Source organism: Mesoplodon densirostris, chromosome 15 (assembly GCF_025265405.1).
Source record: "Mesoplodon densirostris isolate mMesDen1 chromosome 15, mMesDen1 primary haplotype, whole genome shotgun sequence".
Lineage (NCBI taxonomy): Eukaryota > Metazoa > Chordata > Mammalia > Artiodactyla > Ziphiidae > Mesoplodon > Mesoplodon densirostris.
Genome location: NC_082675.1, coordinates 67,735,689 through 67,754,224, shown reverse-complemented (window position 1 = coordinate 67,754,224; position 18,536 = coordinate 67,735,689). Strand labels below are relative to the sequence as shown.

The 18,536-nt window shown below is 35.8% G+C and overlaps 1 protein-coding gene across 2 annotated transcripts in view; it reads right to left on the bottom strand.

The window, feature by feature from the left end:
• SMAD4 (SMAD family member 4) overlaps positions 1-18,536 on the bottom strand; it is a 59,164-nt gene that overhangs the window by 7,247 nt on the left and 33,381 nt on the right. The window contains exons 9-12 of one of the 2 annotated variants that reach the window (XR_009534469.1): positions 10,801-10,984; positions 9,599-9,767; positions 837-975; positions 196-308 (exon numbers count right to left, since the gene is read on the bottom strand). Coding sequence is in view for 1 of the 2 variants with exons in the window: in XM_060118068.1 (XP_059974051.1) it covers positions 837-975; positions 9,599-9,767; positions 10,801-10,984 (492 nt within the window). In the remaining variant the exon portion in view is untranslated. The remainder of the gene's footprint in view (positions 1-195; positions 309-836; positions 976-9,598; positions 9,768-10,800; positions 10,985-18,536) is intronic. The other variant, XM_060118068.1, reaches the window with a different exon arrangement.

The following is an 18,536-nucleotide window of genomic DNA, read 5'->3' as shown; positions in this document are numbered from 1 at the left end:
CTACCTCTAAATTGTAAACTCCTGAACACAAGTCACAACGGAGACTCTGCATCTAATTTTCCAGTCAGAACATACAGTCATATAGTCATCTGCATTCATCAATATTACAATGAAACTAATGGGAGGAATTTGTTATGTACTGTAGAGAAACCTGCAGGGCCACTGCAGTTTTCTTAGCCAGTGTGATTTGCTTACCACACTGAAGAGGTTAAGAACAGGGGTTGAATGAATCACTAGTTATGCCTTCAGACGTGGAAGATGGGTGCCACGTGTTTCCATCATAAAAGTCTATAGTCAGGAGTTTAACTCTGCAGTAAAAAATTCCCCATCAGTGTGAAACCTGGCACACAGTTCAATTTTACCCTAAAATTAAAAAAAAGTCTACAAGTTACCAAAATACCACCCTCACTTAGTTTTCTCTCCATGCTTAGCATACTTAAGAAAAAACTGGAGAGGTGCCTAACTCTGAAACTGAAATATGCTTTCCTCCTAGAATAAAGCAAAGCATGTCAGTGATCTCAACCCACCCTGGCTGGTGAGGCAAGAATTAAAAGCATCAGCAAAAAAAAGGGGAGACTGATCAATATAATAACCCCCTTTCTCCTTTATCCCATACTCCCTTTTTTGATACAAAAAGAATGAACACAGGGTCCTAGACAAAGGGCAACTATTACAGAAGAACACTTCTCTTTTTTTTGTTTACAAATTCAAAAATGTTATCCCAGTAAAAAGAACTTTAATTTCTATTATTGCTTAAAGTAACTAATCAACTGAGTCAATCGAGATAAAACGCCAACTATTACACTTAAAAAAAAAAAAATCAAAAGTATACTTACTGATAGCTGGGGCTATTCCACCTACTGATCCCGGGCCAGGGATGTTTCCTGCCACGGCTGCTGCCTGGGCAGCTGCTGCAGCTTGTGCAGTAGCTGCCTGTTGTTGCATCTGACGATGACACTGACGCAAATCAAAGACCTTAAAAAAAAGTATAAGTCTCATGCCATGAGTCCAGCAGAAAATATTCCACACATCAAAAACCAATGCACTATTTATTTAAACCTCATAGCTTGATTTAACTCTCAGAATTAAAGAATTCAAAATTTTAATTTTTATGTATATGTAGTTCTTAGGAAAGGTGACTTGAAGCTCACCAAAAGGCACATTTCACTATGAGGACAGCTTTGGCTGCCACAGCTCTCTGTATCCTTTATCTAGAGTTCAGTGTGGGGCAGCCATTATTGTCCTTGTGAAAAACCACACCACTGTGTAAAATGAACAGTTAAGAAATCATCCCTCCCTTTCATAACCAAATTGCTGAGAGTTTTCTTTAGGCTGAATGGATGGCCTAGGTCATATGGCCAACTTCTTTTCTTTATCATTCTAACTATTTGGAGGAGTGAACAAAAGGCACTGTCACTATATAAGAAAACAATTACATTTCTCAGAGATGCACACTTTAATCCATAGGAGCAAAATAACATGATACTTAGGACTTGTTTTAAAATACTTTAGAAACAGAGGAAAAAGAATAGATCAAGTAAATGTAAAATCTTAACAGCTACTGAATCTCAGTGATAGATACATGGGATTTCATTAACTAGTTTCTCATTACTTTCTGTATGCTCGTGATTAAAAAAAAATGCTTAGCTTTGAATCCTATCACTGATACCTGCTACCTACATGGGTTAAATTTCTTAACGTCTCTGAGGCCTCAATTTTCTTATTTATAAAATGGGAATGCTAAGTGTACATGCTTTTTAATAAGGTTGTTATAAACTTGGCATGGTATACAGTAAGCTGTCAATAAATGTTACTTATTATATTTTATTTTATTTTTGGCCTCCCATGTAGCCACTGACCTTTCAGGATAAGTTAAGGAGTTCATAAGTAATTTCAATGTTCTTTATCAGCCATGCCAAGGGCTGGCATTTTTTAAAGCACTGGAAGATTACACAAGCAAAGTGATCATCTTAGAAGTTGCAAGACAAGGACGGAGTAGAAGCAAGACTGCTCAATGCACTTTTTTTATATCATTTTAATTTCTGAACCATGTGACTATATTCCTTTGTCAAGAGTAAATTACATTAAAAAAAATCCTTCTAGTATGCACAAAACCCAAATATAAGCAAGCATAATTATCCTTGACAATAAAAGAAATCAAAGAATGCATAACATAGTACTTTATCAGATAAACAACAGGTTTGGAACCGAAACCATTAGTTTTCAGATGCCTGAAAAAATTCTGTCTTTAACCATGATATTTACATGAAACTTACAACAACAATAAACAAGAGAACCCTCTCCAAACAGCAAACCACATTCCTATTTACTTATTTGTCTACTCAATGCCAATCTTCCGGCATCAATGATGGACAAAACTTAGACTATCCCATTCTCTGAGGAGATAGAAATCTGTCACATATAGATGTATTTATTACCTGACCAAACTATCAGTCCTAAAAGGCTTCAGAACAGAAAGCATGACAAAGTCAGGTCTGGAAATCAGAAATCCCGCAATGCCCAGAACAAAAACCACTGTTTTTTCAAGATTCCCAAGAGTCCATTAGATTCTGAAATTTTCCACTGGGCTCTCTGACCTCTTAGAAGGCATCACCGAGCACAGTACAAAGTGGGACTCAAATATTTGAAACGCCAAATAGCTCTACAACCACTTTTTTTTAAAGAAAGAAACTAACAATCCTTGTTTTTTTAGAGCAGTTTTAGGCTCACGATAAAACTGGGTAAAAAGTAAAGCGAGCTCTGCCCCCCTACTCAAGCACAGCCTCCCCCACCGTCAACGCCCTGCACTACAGTGGTGCCCCTGCCACATCAATGAACCTACTCTGACACACCGTTATCACCCCAAATCACAGGCTACATTAGGGTTCACTCTTGGTTTTATAATTCTATGGGTTTAGACAAATGTGTAACGACACGTATCCAACGCTGTAGTGCCATACAGAGAACTTTCACTGCCCTAAAAATCCTATGTGCACTGCCAATGAGTTCTTCCCTCCTCTCTAACCCTGGAAACCACTCATCTTCTTACCGTCTCCATAGTTTCACCTTTTCCAGAATGTCACAGAGTTGGAGTCATACAACATGTATGTAGCCTTTTCAGATTGGCTTCTTTCACTCAGTAATATGCATTTTAGGTTCCTCCATGTCTTTTCATGACTTGATAGCTCATTTCTTTTTAATGCTGAATAACATTCCACTCTGTGGATGTACCACAGTTTATTTACCCATTCACCTACTGAAGGACATGTTGGTTGCTTCTAAGTTTTTGGCAGCTGTGAATAAAGCTGCTGTAAACATCCGTGTGTAGGTTTTCGTGTGGACATACGTTTTCAGATCATTTGGGTAGATATTAAGGAGTGTGACGGATGGATCATATGGTTAGAATACATCTAGCTGTGTAAGAAACTACCAAACTGTCTTCCAAAGTAGCTGTACCATTTTGCATTTCCACCAGTAATGAATGAGAGTTCCTGTTGCTCCACATCCTGGTCGGCATTTGGTTCTGTCAGTGTTTTGGATTTTAGCCATTCTACTAGTATGTAGTGGTATCTCACTGTTGTTTTAATTCACAATTCCCTAATGACATATGAACTTGAACATCTATTCATATGTTTACTTGCTATCAACGTATGCTCTTCACTGAACCATCTATTCAGGTCTTTTGCCCATTTTTTAATCAGGTTGTTTTCTTACTGTTGAGTTTTAAGTGTTTTCTATATTTTTGATAACAGTCCTTTATCAGATGTGTCTTTTGCAAATATATTCTCCCAGTCTGTGGCTAATCATCTCATTCTCTTGACACTGTCCTTCGTAGAGCAGACATTTTTAATTTTAATGAAGTCCAGCCTATCAACTGTTTCTTTCATGGATCCTGCCTTTGATGTTGTATCTAAAAAGTCATTGCCATACCCAAGGTCATCTCCTATGTTATTCTCTAAGAGGTTTATTTTTTACATTTAGGTCTTTACAACCACTTAAAAAAAATTTTTTTAACCATCATTAACCTAGTATGGCCCGGGAGGAGGGAATACAGCTTACTTATAAATTCCCAGGGTTCAAATATGTTCTCAACATATCCCTACCTCCACCATGAGTTATTAAAAATAACCAAGAGATATTCACACATAGGTTCTTTACAATGTTATAAACAATCATAATTACGATTGTCTTAATCTAAATCTATGCTAACACCAGGAGCACATATCAACCACAAAGATGAAATTTTAAAACTTTTATTTGCAGATGTAGTAAAAATGATTCATTAAGCACCTCAGCAAACCTTCTTTCCACATGGGTTATTTATGTAATTACAGCACCCACACCAAAAGACATAATTATTGGCTACACTGCTAACTAAGACTCAGGCAGCCTCCTCACTGTATACTCTGTCTATACCATAATAGGTTTCACCTGTTATACTGGATAGTAAAATTAAGGCTTTCATTGAAATGCAACCATCTTCCTTTCAAAATTTGACTGAGTTGTTGATAAAAACAATTCAAAGTAACCAAAGGTTTTAAATATTCTTTTTGGCTCAGACCCAAAACATATTTCTGATCACCACCCCTGGGCTAATCAACAATTTACCTCTGATTTCATTTATTTAAACACATTTCCTGTGGTTACTCTCATATAAGTTTATTACAAACTTATTATTTAACAAAGGTGAGTGTCTTATAAAGATCACTGTCAACACCTTCAGGATATTCTCTTTCAACCAGGAGTCAAATTTTGGCATTCTTCTTTATAAGGCTCAATTACAGTACTCTGTTGAAATCAACACCAAGAAATAGTAATCCAGAAAGAGAAACAGATAATTGTGTTGGTGGTATACTGGGCATCTGAATATAAGACTGCTTTAAGGACTCGCTAAGTAATCTGACCTGGAGTAAGAATCATGATATATAGTAACTCGGAATAAATTTAAGTGGGATCATAATAACCTTCAACCTAGTCCAGCCATGGTTTAGAAACACAGCCTGCCCCCTGTCCCTAACATATATGTGTTCAAAAACAAACCTGACTCATCATCATAAGAGAAATGCATATCAAAAACCACCACAACGAGATACCACTTCACACCCTCTAGAATGGCTAAAATCAAAAAGACAGATAACAAGTATTCGTGAGAGTGTAGAGAAATCAGAAACTTCATACACTGCTGCTGTAAATATAAAATGCTACAGCCACTTTGGAAAACGGTTTGGCAGTCCCTTAAAAAGTTACACAGAGTTACTTTATGATCCAGCAATTCCACTCCTTGGTATATGCAAGAGAAATGAAGACAATGTTCACACAAAAATCTGTACATGAATGTTCATAGCGGTATTATTCATAATATAGCCAAAAAGTAGAAACTCGTATGTCCCTCAACTGATGAATGGATAAACAAAATGTGGTATATGAATTATTCAGCCCTAAAAGGAATGAAGTACAGATATATGTTACATGGATGAAGCTTGAAAACATTATGCTTAGTGAAAGAAGTCACAGAAGACCACATTATACGATTCCATTTATAAAAACTGTTCAGAGTAGGCAAATCTATATAGAGAAAAAGTGGTTGTCTAGAGCTGGGGGAAATGGGGTGTTGGGAGGTAACAGCTAAAGGGTACAAGGTTTCTTTCTGGGGTGAAGAAAATGTTCTAAAATTGATTGTGGTGATGGTTATACAACTCTGTGAATACACTAAAAATCACTCAATTGTACTCTTTTAATGGGTGACTTATATGGTATGTGAATTATCTCAGTATCTCAATAAAGCTCTTAAAAAACCTGACTGTCTACTGCTTAAGCAACACAAACAAAACAGATCTTACTTTTGAAAGCAAAAGAGCAATGCCACTTAAAGAGAATTCAAACATTTGCTCCATTTAAAGCTTGTAAAATACCATGTTGTTACATCAGGTTTTCAAAAATATAAGGTGACTGCTATATCATGAGAGAAGCAGGAAAAAAAAATCAACATCTTAGGAGAAAAAAAAAATACAATTTAGTCCTAGCTTCTTGGTTTATAAAATGAAAGAATGGTTCTTCAAACCTATGTTTTCCTCATTTTAACTAAAAAGAAAAAAATGTGTTTGTGTGTATGTATGTGTATTGGGGTAGGGATGGATTCCCCCATGTGGACTCCCCAATGTAAGGGCACTCCTTCCAAGGGTTCATGTATCTGTATGCAATTCACCCCAGTAACATGATCTCTGGTGAAAATCTACCTGACAACCTAAACTTTAGTTACTGCGGCCCCAAAAATTAGTAAATGAAGAAAAGGCCAATGGTTAGATTTAGGATAAACTTGCATCTCTTTCTGGCTAATAAGAAGACTCTTCTGAAGAACAATATACTTAGTAAACAGAAATAACTATTTTTAAATCTTAGTTAATACAACAAAAATGGATATTTTTTACTCCACTAAAATGTATCACAAGAGAGTTATTTATTGTTCAAGGCAAAAATCTGAGATTGCTATAACAATCTATCTATGACAGTGGTTTATCAAGTGATGACACGTCTCATACCTGGGTGGCTTTTCAAAGACCGTTTGTACCAAAATAGAGAGACTACATTATTTGACAATCCTAGAAATTAATTATACAAGATTCCACATTTTTTAAATTTAAATGTTTTAAACACTACCTCATATCCGTTAAGTTCATAACTACTGTCTGGCACAAAGTAGATAGTCAACAGTGTAGTCTCTGTCCATTCACTTCTAACTGCACAAGTAATCCAGAGACTTGTAGTCAAGATGGATGCACAGTTATGCATAATCACCTTCTCTCTCTGCTCCAAACATATACAAAGGCTAGAAAAACTATAAAAATAGGTATCTTCCAAGCCAATCATAAAATTCATGTGGAAATCCAAGGGGCTGGCAATAGCCAAAATAATCCTGAAAAATAACAAAGTTGGAGAGCTCACACTCCCCAATTTCACAACTTCTGACAAAGCTATAGCAATCAAGAAAGGGTAGTACTGTCACAAGGATAGATATATACAGCAACGAAATAGAACTGATGGCCCAGAAAAAAAACCTTTATCTCTTAAGGTCAATTGAGTTTTCAACAGGGTGTCAAGATAATTCAATAAGGGAAAGAACAGTCTTTTGAACAAATGGTTGCTGCAACAACTGGTTCTCATACAAAAGAACAAAGTGGGATCCTTTCCCTACACCATACACAAAAATTCACTCAAAATGGATCACAGACCTAACTGTAAGGCCTAAAAGTATAAAACACTTAGAAGAAAACATAGGCATAAATCTTCATGACCTTGCCTTAGGCAATGGTTTCTTAGATATGACACCAAAAGCACAAGCAACCAAAGAATAGACAGACTATACTAAATTTTAAAACTTTTGTCCTGCAAATCATTATCATGCAAAAAGAGAAAGATACTAAATTTTAAAACTTTTGTGCTGCAAATCATTATCATGCAAAAACTGAAAGATACTAAATTTTAAAACTTTTGTGCTGCAAATCATTATCATGCAAAAAGTGAAAGATGAGCCAAAGAATGGAAGAAAATATTTGCAAATCATGTATCTGATAAAGGACTGATACCCAGAATATATAAAGAAAGCTTACAACAATAATAAAAAGACTAAAAAACCCAATTAAAAAATGGGAAAAGATCTGAACAGACATTTCTCCAAAGATACACAAATGGCCAATAAACACACAAAAAGAAGTTCAACATTATTAGCCATTAAGGAAATGCAAATCAAAACCACAATGAGGCAGATACCACTTCATATCCACTAGGATGGCTAAAATAAAAAAGGCAGATAATAACAAGTGTTGGTGAGAATATAGAGAAACAGAAACCCTCCATACACATTGCTGGTGGAAATGTAAAACAGCACTACCATTCTGGAGAACAGTCTGGCAGTCCCTCAGAAAGTCAGACATAGAGTTATCTTATGATCCAGCAACTCCACTCCTAGGCATATATCCAAGAAAATGAAAATACATCTACCTAAAAACTTATACATGACTATTCATAGCAACATTATTCATAATAGCCAAAAAGTAGACACAACTCATGTCCATTAACTTATCATGGATAAACAAAATCCACAGTGGAGAGCAAGGACGAAAGACAGAAGGTACTTGGGGTACCAGCACCAAACAGGTGTAGAGGACAGGAATTTGACTTCTCAGAGTGATATGGAACGAGAAAACAGGCTCTCTGAGGGCTACAACTGGGCACCTGCCCATAAATCAAGTGCTGGTAAAACAGTTTGACAGTTAATTCAGAAATGCAACTAGGAATAAAATTCTTGTCCATGGCATAGGTAAGCATCAGAGAAATCTATGCAACAGGAATTAGGCCCTGAGCATACCTAGGGATTGGAACTCAATTTCCTCAAGGGACAAAAATTCCTCTACCTTCTAAATATAAAAATTGGTCCTGGGCTTCCCTGGTGGCGCAGTGGTTGAGAGTCCGCCTGCCGATGCAGGGGACACAGGTTCATGCCCTGGTTCGGGAGGATCCCACATGACGCGGAGCAGCTGGGCCCGTAAGCCATGGCCGCTGAGGCTGCACGTCCGGAGCCTGTGCTCCACAACGGGAGAGGCCACAACAGTGAGAGGCCCGTGTACAGAAAACAACAACAACAAAAAAAAAAACAGAAAGAAGAATTGGTCCTGAGATGTGGATCCCAGGGTGCCAGACTAAGGCAAAACTGCCCTACAGGGAGAAGCAATGACAGGAAGGAAAAAATAAAAAATAAAATCTTTGAGACAAACTTGCCAACAAATATTAAATAGATTACAAAGCATACGAGGAAACACAGCACCACTTAAAAATAATAACAAAGCACAACTAAGCAAAATTCCCCATGGAAAAATTAGAAAACACAAATAAAGATAATTCTGTGTGCTGATAAGCAATTTCCTAGGACTAAGTGATGAGGCAGAGTTAATTCCACTACCTTACAACAGCTAATCTTAAACATACTGAGGATGACGGTGAAAAATCTGAAATTAGAACTATATTTAGGGTATCTAATTACCATCTTCCGATTTCAAAAACAGTGTATGTTATAAATTAAAATTAAAATAGGTTGAATATGTAATAATGAAAAATACCTCAGGCTTAATTTGCAAAATAATATAGTAAATAAAACTATTTAATGCACAAAAAAACGAACCTTAAAAAAAGTTGTACTGAAGAATTTTTCATTTCTCAGTTCTTAATCTGAAAAGCTATACTTTTAGAATTCCCTTCCATAAAATCCTAAAGCTTGGCTAAGATGCAATTTCAGAGTCTGAGTTTTACATATTTTATATCAAAGGAAATTTGGAGGTTTCACTCAGTATTTTCAAGAGCCTGTGTATTACCCTAAAACATTTAACAAATTTGCTAATAAAACAACAGGGCATGAATGCATCCACAAAACTAGATAACCAATCATATCAATGAAAGTCCCCAGGAAATGTGTTTTATATACAAACATAATTTCTGATTATTTAATACATAAAGAGACATTTTTACACTCCTCCCACCTCCATCTCAATTCTTTAAACAACAGAGCTTTCCAAGTCTAAAATATTTGAATAAAATTGCAACTAACCTTTATATATGCACTTGGGTAGATCTTATGAACAGCGTCTCCAGGTGCACGCCCAGCTTCTCTGTCTAAGTAGTAGCTCTGTACAAAGACTGCGTGGTCACTAAGGCACCTGACCCAAACATCACCTTCACCTTTACATTCCAACTGCACACCTTTGCCTATGTGCAACCTTAGGAAGAAAAAGTGAATCACATTTCATTTTGATAAATATTTAAAAATAAATTTTAGTTCAGATTATATAGCATACCCAATACTGAAAAATTTTTAAAGAATAAAGGACATTATATAACACCATAACCAAAAGATAGCCACTGTTAACATTTCTGTATGTTTCTTTGTTTTTTTTAGTATCCTATTCATATGTAATAATGATGAACATTCACATAATGCTTATTATGTGTCAGGAACATTCAATATAAATTCTCACTTAACCTTCACAATTCAATTAAAATTAATTTAAAAATTCAGTTAATCACATGAGCCAAATTTTAACTGCTCAACAGCTACATGTGGCTAGAAGTTACTATACTGGACAGCACAGATATAAACCATTTCCTTCATTACAGAAAATTCTATTAGACAGCACTGGCTTAGAGAGTAGATAATTTGCCAAAATCACACAGCTAGGGATAGAGCCAAGATTATGTGCTTATGCACACACACATTTCCTTAAAGAGTTGAGATCACACAGTACCTAAAATTGTGTATGTTTTCCTGTAATATTTCATCTTAAGTATTTACATTTGATTATGTAAACTTGTTATATTTTAATGACTGCATAAAAATGAAAGTGTATTAAAATTTACTTAACCATTTACCTTTTATTATCAGTCTTCCATTATAAATAACACTTGTGGAAACATGTCTTCATTTTATGTTATTTCCTCTCAAAAAATTTGTATAAATATCATACAATCAGAGGAAATAAAAACTAGTTTTCAAACCGGGTTCCAAAAGGTCTAGTTACTATTCAAAACACAGAAACCTCACTAACTTTTAAAAAAAGACTGCATTTTATCATCTTTTAAATAACAAACATCTACAATTAAAATGAAATGCTTACAAATTCTGAATTTTCAAGGCGATCTTTATTCTTTTATCTATATTCGAAAACATAATTTACATTGAAAGATATCTCTGAATAAAAGACAATGTACTATGTTCAATTTTTAAAATTAACTATCTAACTATACAATCAATACCTTGCTCTCTCAATGGCTTCTGTCCTGTGGACATTGGAGAGTTGACCCAAGCAAAAGCGATCTCCTCCAGAAGGGTCTACATAACCATCAACAGTAACAACAGGACAGCTTGAAGGAACCTTAAACGTCTCTCCTACTTGAACATCCATTTCAAAGTAAGCAATGGAACACCAATACTCAGGAGCTATAGGAGATAAATGGGAGAGAAGAGCCAATCATGCGAGAAAGATTTAAGGCTTTCACTTTCACTCCATATGACAAAGCTTTTCTTAAAGGGTGAAGGAAGGGGAGAGCACCCAAAATAATTTATAATGCATTATAAAGTAGGCACTGCCATGTCTTCTACTTCTCAGCTTAGTATCTAACATTCTTGAAAATTAAAAAGTCATTTTTAAAATCTGGAATTTGGTTCTTACCTGAAAGTACCCAGTCAACAGGGAATTTAAAGACTGGAAATAATTAGAATCATAAATTTTTTTACCATGATGTTTCATCTAACTGCACATAATATTTTCTACGTAGTCTGAACTTTTATTTTTTTAAAAAAAACCACTGATTCTAATAGGTATTTCAGAGAAGTGTTCTTGAATAACATCCATCTATGGTATATATTTATAGATCCCTAAATGAGAGGGCATAACCAAGTCAGACATCACAGACAAAGAGTCAAGATTAATTATGCTCCAACTACACAGTTTCTATGAGCAGGATTTTTCAATTGTCTCTTGGATGAAAGGTCATTTGTCCCATATGTATTTTTAGTGAAGTCCATTCATGTTAACTACTACAATTTTTTAAATTATTTTTTTGCAGAGCAGGTTCTTATTAATCATCCATTTTATATACATCAGTGTCTACATGTCAATTCCAATCTCCCAATTCATCACACCACTTTCCGCCGCTTTCCCCCCTTGGTGTCCATACGTCTGTTCTCTACATCTGTGTCTCAATTTCTGCCCTGCTAACTGGTTCATCTGTACCATTTTTCTAGGTTCCACATATATGCATTAAATATACGATATTTGTTCTTCTCTTTCTGACATACTTCACTCTGTATGAGAGTCTCTACATCCATCCACATTTCGACAAATGACCCAATTCGTTCCTTTTTATGGCTGAGCAATATTCCATGGTATATATGTACCACATCTTATTTATCCATTCGTCTGTCGATGGGCATTTAGGTTGCTTCCATGTCCTGGCTATTGTAAATAGTGCTGCAATGAACATTGGGGTGCATGTGTCTTTTTGAATTATGGTTTTCTCTGGGTATATGCCCAGTAGTGGGATTGCTAGGTCATACGGTAGTTCTATTTTTAGTTTTTTAAGGAACCTTCATACTGTTCTCCATAGTGGCTGTATCAATTTACATTCCCACCAACAGTGCAAGAGGGTTTCCTTTTCTCCAAATCCCCTCCAGCATTTATTGTTTGTAGATTTTCTGATGATGCCCATTCTAACTGGTGCGAGGTGATACTTCATTGTAGCTTTGATTTGCATTTCTCTAATAATTAGTGATGTTGAGCAGCTTTTCATGTGCTTCTTGGCCATCTGTATGTCTTCTTTGGAGAAATGTCTATTTACGTCTTCTGCCCATTTATTGATTGTTTTTTTTTTTAATATTGAGCTGCATGAGCTGTTTATATATTTTGGAGATTGATCCTTTGTCCGTTGATTCATTTGCAAATATTTTCTCCCATTCTGAGGGCTGTCTTTTTGTCTTCTTTGTAGTTTCATTTGCTGTGCAAAAAATTTTAAGTTACATTAGGTCCCAATTGTTTATTTTTGTTTTTATTGCCGTTACTCTAGGTGGTGGATCAAAAAAGATCTTGCTGTAACGTATGTCAAAGAGTGTGCTTCCTATGTTTTCCTCTAAGAGTTTTATAGTGTCTGGTCTTACATTTAGGTCTCTAATGCATTCTGAGTTTATTTTTGTGTATGGTGTTAGGGAGTGTTCTAATTTCATTCTTTTACATGTAGCTGTCCAGTTTTCCCAGCACCACTTATTGAAGAGACTCTCTTTTCTCCATTGTATATCCTTGTCTCCTTTGTCATAGATCAGTTGAGCATAGGTGCATGGGTTTATCTCTGGGCTTTCTATCTTGTTCCATTGATCTATGTTTCTGTTTTTGTGCCAGTACCATATTGTCTTGATTACTGTAACTTTGTAGTACAGCCCGAAGTCAGGGAGTCTGATTCCTCCAGCTCCGTTTTTTTCCCTCAAGACCCCTTTGGCTATTTGGGGTCTTTTGTGATTCCATACAAATTTTAAGATTTTTTGTTCTAGTTCTGCAAAAAATGCCATTGGTAATTTGATAGGGATTGCACTGAATCTGTAGATTGCTTTGGGTAGTAGAGTCATTTTCACAATATTGATTCTTCCAATCCAAGAACATGGTATATCTCTCCATCTGTTGGTATCATCTTTCATTTCTTTCATCAGTGTCTTACAGTTTTCTGTATACAGGTCTTTTGTCTCCCTAGGTAGGTTTATTCCTAGATATTTTATTCTTTTTGTTGCAATGGTAAATGGGAGTGTTTCCTTAATTTCTCTTTCAGATTTTTCATTAGTGTATAGGAATCCAAGAGATTTCTGTATTAATTTTGTATCCTGCAACTTTACCAAATTCATTGATTAGCTCTAGCAGTTTTCTGGTAGCATCTTTAGGATTCTCTATGTATAGTATCATGTCATCTGCAAACAGTGACAGCTCTACTTCTTTTCCAATTTGTATTCCTTTTCTTTCTTTTTCTTCTCTGCTGTGGCTACAACTTCCAAAACTATGTTGAATAATAGTGGTGAGAGTGGACATCCTTGTCTTGTTCCTGATCTTAGAGGAAATGCATTCACTTTTGCATTCACTTTTTCACCACTGAGAATGTTTGTTGTGGGTTTGTCATATATGGCCTTTATTTTGTTGAGGTAGGTTCCCTCTATGCCCACTTTCTGGAGAGTTTTTATCATAAATGGGTGTTGAATTTTGTCAAAAGCTTCTTCTGCATCTACTGAGATGATCATATGGTTTTTATTCTTCAATTTGTTAATATGGTGTTATCACATTGATTGATTTGCATATATTGAAGAATCCTTGAATCCCTGGGATAAATCCCACTTGATCATGGTGTATGATACTTTTAATGTGTTGTTGGATTCTGTTTGCTAGTATTTTCTTTAGGATTTTTGAATCTATATTCATCAGTGATATTGGTCTGTAATTTTCTTTTTTTGTATTATCTTTGTCTGGTTTTGGTATCAGGGTGATGGTGGCCTCATAGAATGAGTTTGGGAGTGTTCCTTCCTCAGCAATTTTTTGGAAGAGTTTTGAGAAGGATGTGTGTTAGCTCTTCTCTAAATGTTTGATAGAATTCACTTGTGAAGCCATCTGGTCCTGGACTTTTGTTTGTTGGAAGATTTTTAATCACAGTTTTAATTTCATTGCTTGCGAATGGTCTTTTCATATTTTCTGTTTCTTCCTGGTTCAGTCTTGGAAGGTTATACCTTTCTAAGAATTTGTCCATTTCTTCCAGGTAGTCATTTTATTAGCATAGAGTTGCTAGTAGTAGTCTCTTAGGATGCTTTGTATTTCTGCGGTGTCTGCTGTAACTTCTTTTTCATTTCTAATTTTATTGATTTGAGTCCTCTCCCTCTTCTTCTTGATGAGTCTGGCTAAAGGTTTATCAATTTTGTTATCTTCTCAAAGAACCAGCTTTTAGCTTTATTGATTTTTGCTACTGTTTTGTTTCTATTTCATTTACTTCTGCTCTGATCTTTATGATTTCTTTCCTTCTACTAACTTTGCGTTTTGTTTGTTCTTCTTTCTCTAGTTCCTTTAGGTGTAAGGTTAGATTGTTTATTTGAGACGTTTGTTGTTTCTTGAGGTAGGATTGTATTGCTATAAACTTCCCTCTTAGAACTGCTTTTGCTGCATCCCATAGGTTTTGGATCGTCATGTTTTCATTGTCATTTGTCTCTAGGTATTTTCTGATTTTCTCTTTGATTTCTTCAGTGATCTCTTGGTTATTTAGTAACGTATTGTTTAGCCTCTATGTGTTCGTTTTTTACGTTTTTTTCCCTGTAACTGATTTCTAATCTCATAGCGTTGTGGTCAGAAAAGATGCTTGATATGATTTCAATTTTCTTAAATTTACTGAGGCTTGATTTGTGACCCAAGATGTGATCTATCCTGGAGAACGTTCTGTGTGCACTTGAGAAGAAACCGTAATCTGCTGTTTTGGGATGGAATGTTCTATAAATATCAATTAAATCTATCTACTCTGTTGTGTCATTTAAAGCTTGTGTTTCCTTATTAATTTTCTGTTTGGATGATCTGTCCATTGGTGTAAGTGACGTGTTAAAGTCCCCCACTATTATTGTGTTACTGTCGATTTCCTCTTTTAGAGCTGTTAGCAGTTGCCTTATGTATTGAGGTGCTCCTATGTTGGGTGCATATATAACTGTTATATCTTCTTCTTGGATTGACCCCTTGATCATTCTGCAGTGTCCTTCCTTGTCTCTTGTAACCTTCTGTACTTTAAAGTCCATTTTATCTGATATGAGTATTGCTACTCCAGCTTTCTTTTCATTTCCATTTTCATGGAATATCTTTTTCCATCCCCTCACTTTCAGTCTGTATGTGTCCCTAGGTCTGAAGTGGGTCTCTTGTAGACAGCATATAGATGGGTCGTTTTTGTATCCATTCAGCGAGCCTGTGTCTTTTGAGTTGAGCATTTAATCCATTCACGTTTAAGGTAATTATAGATATGTATGTTCCTAATACCATTTTCTTAATTGTTTTGGGTTTGTTTTTGTAGGTCGTTTTCCTCTCTTGTGTTTCCCACTTAGAGAAGTTCCTTTAGCATTTGTTGTAGAGCTCGTTTGGTGGTGCTGAATTCTCTTAGCTTTTGCTTGTCTGTAAAGCTTTTGATTTCTCCATAGCTTTTGCTTGTCTGTAAAGCTTCTGATTTCTCCATCAAATCTGAATGAGATCTTTGCTGGGTAGTGTAATCTTGGTTGTAGGTTCTTCCCTTTCATCACTTTAAATATGTCATGCCACTCCCTTCTGGCTTGTAGAGTTTCTGCTGAGAAATCAGCTGTTAACCTTATGGGAGTTCCCTTGTATGTTATTTGTCATTTTTCCCTTGCTGCTTTCAATAATTTTTCTGTCTTTAATTTTTGCCAATTTGATTACTATGTGTTTTGGTGTGTTTCTCCTTGGGTTTATCCTGTATGGGACTCTCTGCGGTTCCCGGACTTGGGTGGCTATTTCCTTTCCCATGTTAGGGAAGTTTTCAAATACAATCTCTTCAAATATTTTCTCAGGTCCTTTCTCTCTCTCTTTTCCTTCTGGGACCCCTATAATGCAAATGTTGTTGCGTTTAATGTTGTCACAGAGGTCTCTTGGGCTGCCTTCATTTCTTTTCATTCTTTTTAATTCTGTTCTGCAGCTGTAAATTCCACCATTCTGTCTTCCAGGTCACTTATCCGTTTTTCTGCCTCAGTTATTCTGCTATTGATTCCTTCTACTGTATTTTTCACTTCAGTTACTGTATTGTTCATCTCTGCTTGTTTGTTCTTTAATTCTTCTAGGTCTTTGTTAAACATTTCTTACATCTTCTCAATTTTTGCCTCCATTCTTTTTCCGAGTTCCTGGATCATCTTCACTATCATTATTCTGAACTCCTTTTCTGGAAGGTTGCCTAACTCCACTTCATTTAGTTGTTTTTCTGGGGTTTTATTTTGTTCCTTCATCTGGTACATAGACAAGATGAAAAGGCAGAGGGCTGTCTTTCTGTGAATGTGGTTTTAGTTCCACAGGCTGCAGGACTGTAGTTCTTCTTGCTTCTGCTGTCTGCCCTCTCTACAATTGGTTTTTAAACCTCTTTATTGGAGTATAATTGCTTTACAATGGTGTGTTAGTTTCTGCTGTATAACAAAGTGAATCAGCTATACATATACATACATCCCCATATCTCCTCTCTCTTGTGTCTCCCTCCTACCCTCCCTAACCCACCCCTCTAGGTGGTCACAAAGCACCGAGCTGATCTCCCTGTGCTATGCAGCTGCTTCCCACTAGCTATCTATTTTACGTTTGGTAGTGTATATATGTCCATGCCACTCTCTCACTTTGTCCCAACTTACCCTTCCCCCTCCCCGTGTCCTCAAGTCCATTCTCTATGTCTGTGTCTTTATTCCTGTCCTGCCCCTATCTTCTTCAGAACCTTTTTTTTAAGATTCCATATATATATGTGTTAGCATACGGTATTTGTTTTTCCCTTTCTGACTTACTTCACTCTGTATGATAGTCTCTAGGTCCATCCACCTCACTACAAATAACTCAAACTACTACAATTTTAACTCTGAAAATGTGTTTAATGTATTCACTTGAACTACAATAAATGATTTTAAATTACTGGGGAAAAGAGAGCCACTACTAGGTTTGGTTTGCAAATATCGTTGATCAAGATATTTCTAATTTTTGTTTGAATATAGTTATTACATAGAGCCCACATACATGCAAATTATTTGATTTTCCTTTTGTAAATAACAGGTATTTATGGGGTACATAAGAATCACTGGAGGCACACACAGCAGTAAACAAGGCAGCTATTGTCCTATTTTCATGGAGGTGCAGAGGCAGACAAGTAATCAAATAAATGAATAAGATAACTCAGGTAATGATAAACACTGTGAAGAAAATAAAACAGGGTATGGGACAGAAGATGAGTGGAAAGGTACTTCAGACTAGACAGTAGGGGCACATCCTATCTGAAAAAGTCAGACCTGAAAGACCATGTATCTATGTGGAGACTGTGAATGAACAGCTCAAGAGGAAAGCAAATGCAAAAGCCCTAGAGCAGAAAGGGGTCTGACATAAGGGGGGAAAAAAGGCCAGTGCCATTTATTAGAGATTGAAAGTTTTCTATGATAAACCAATTATTTATCTGCATCTCACTGTGCCATTTATGAACTCTGGCTCACCTAGAATTTTCAACAGTATAAAAAGATACTCAGAATGACAAAAGAAATACATTTCTTCAAACCTCCCAAAAGATGTTAAAATGAAGTATGATTAATGCTTAAAATATATTAAAAACAAAAATCTTGTAAAGTCTATGTATCTAATTGCTTTTCAAAATGTTGTCAAGGAAAAAAGTACTTTCCAATGAAGTATTAATAAAAGAGACCACATGAAAACTGGGTGATTCAAAAACTTAATAATTCAAATGTTTTGCCATACAGAACGACCAACTAATCACAAACACTCCTTTAAATATTATTATCATGAGAACATGAAAACTAGCGATATACTGAAGTGCCTTCTTAAAAAGCTAGTTTTGAAATATTTATGAAGCTGTTCCTTATAGTAAAATTCTTTATTAAAGGCATCACATTATGCTATGGACAAGAAGCTTCAGCCGACATAACAGGCAGGTATACTGGTTGAAGCTAAAACTAAAGAGGTTGTTTAAGACAAGATAAGAATTACCCAATGTTTTGCCAGCAATAAACAGTAAAAGCACTTTAATAAGGCCTTTAACAATCAGCCCAAACAGTAAATTTTGTTACAAATAATATCCTGAAGTCACGAATGTTTTCAACGCTGGTTAAAAAAATGAGATCCAAGTACATGCATTTCCTAGTTCATACTGAAGAATACTATTTACAAGTAAAGTTCCATGGCAAGCAATCTTTTTTCCAAGAGTCAATTGAGGGGGAAACAGGGAGCTGTATAATC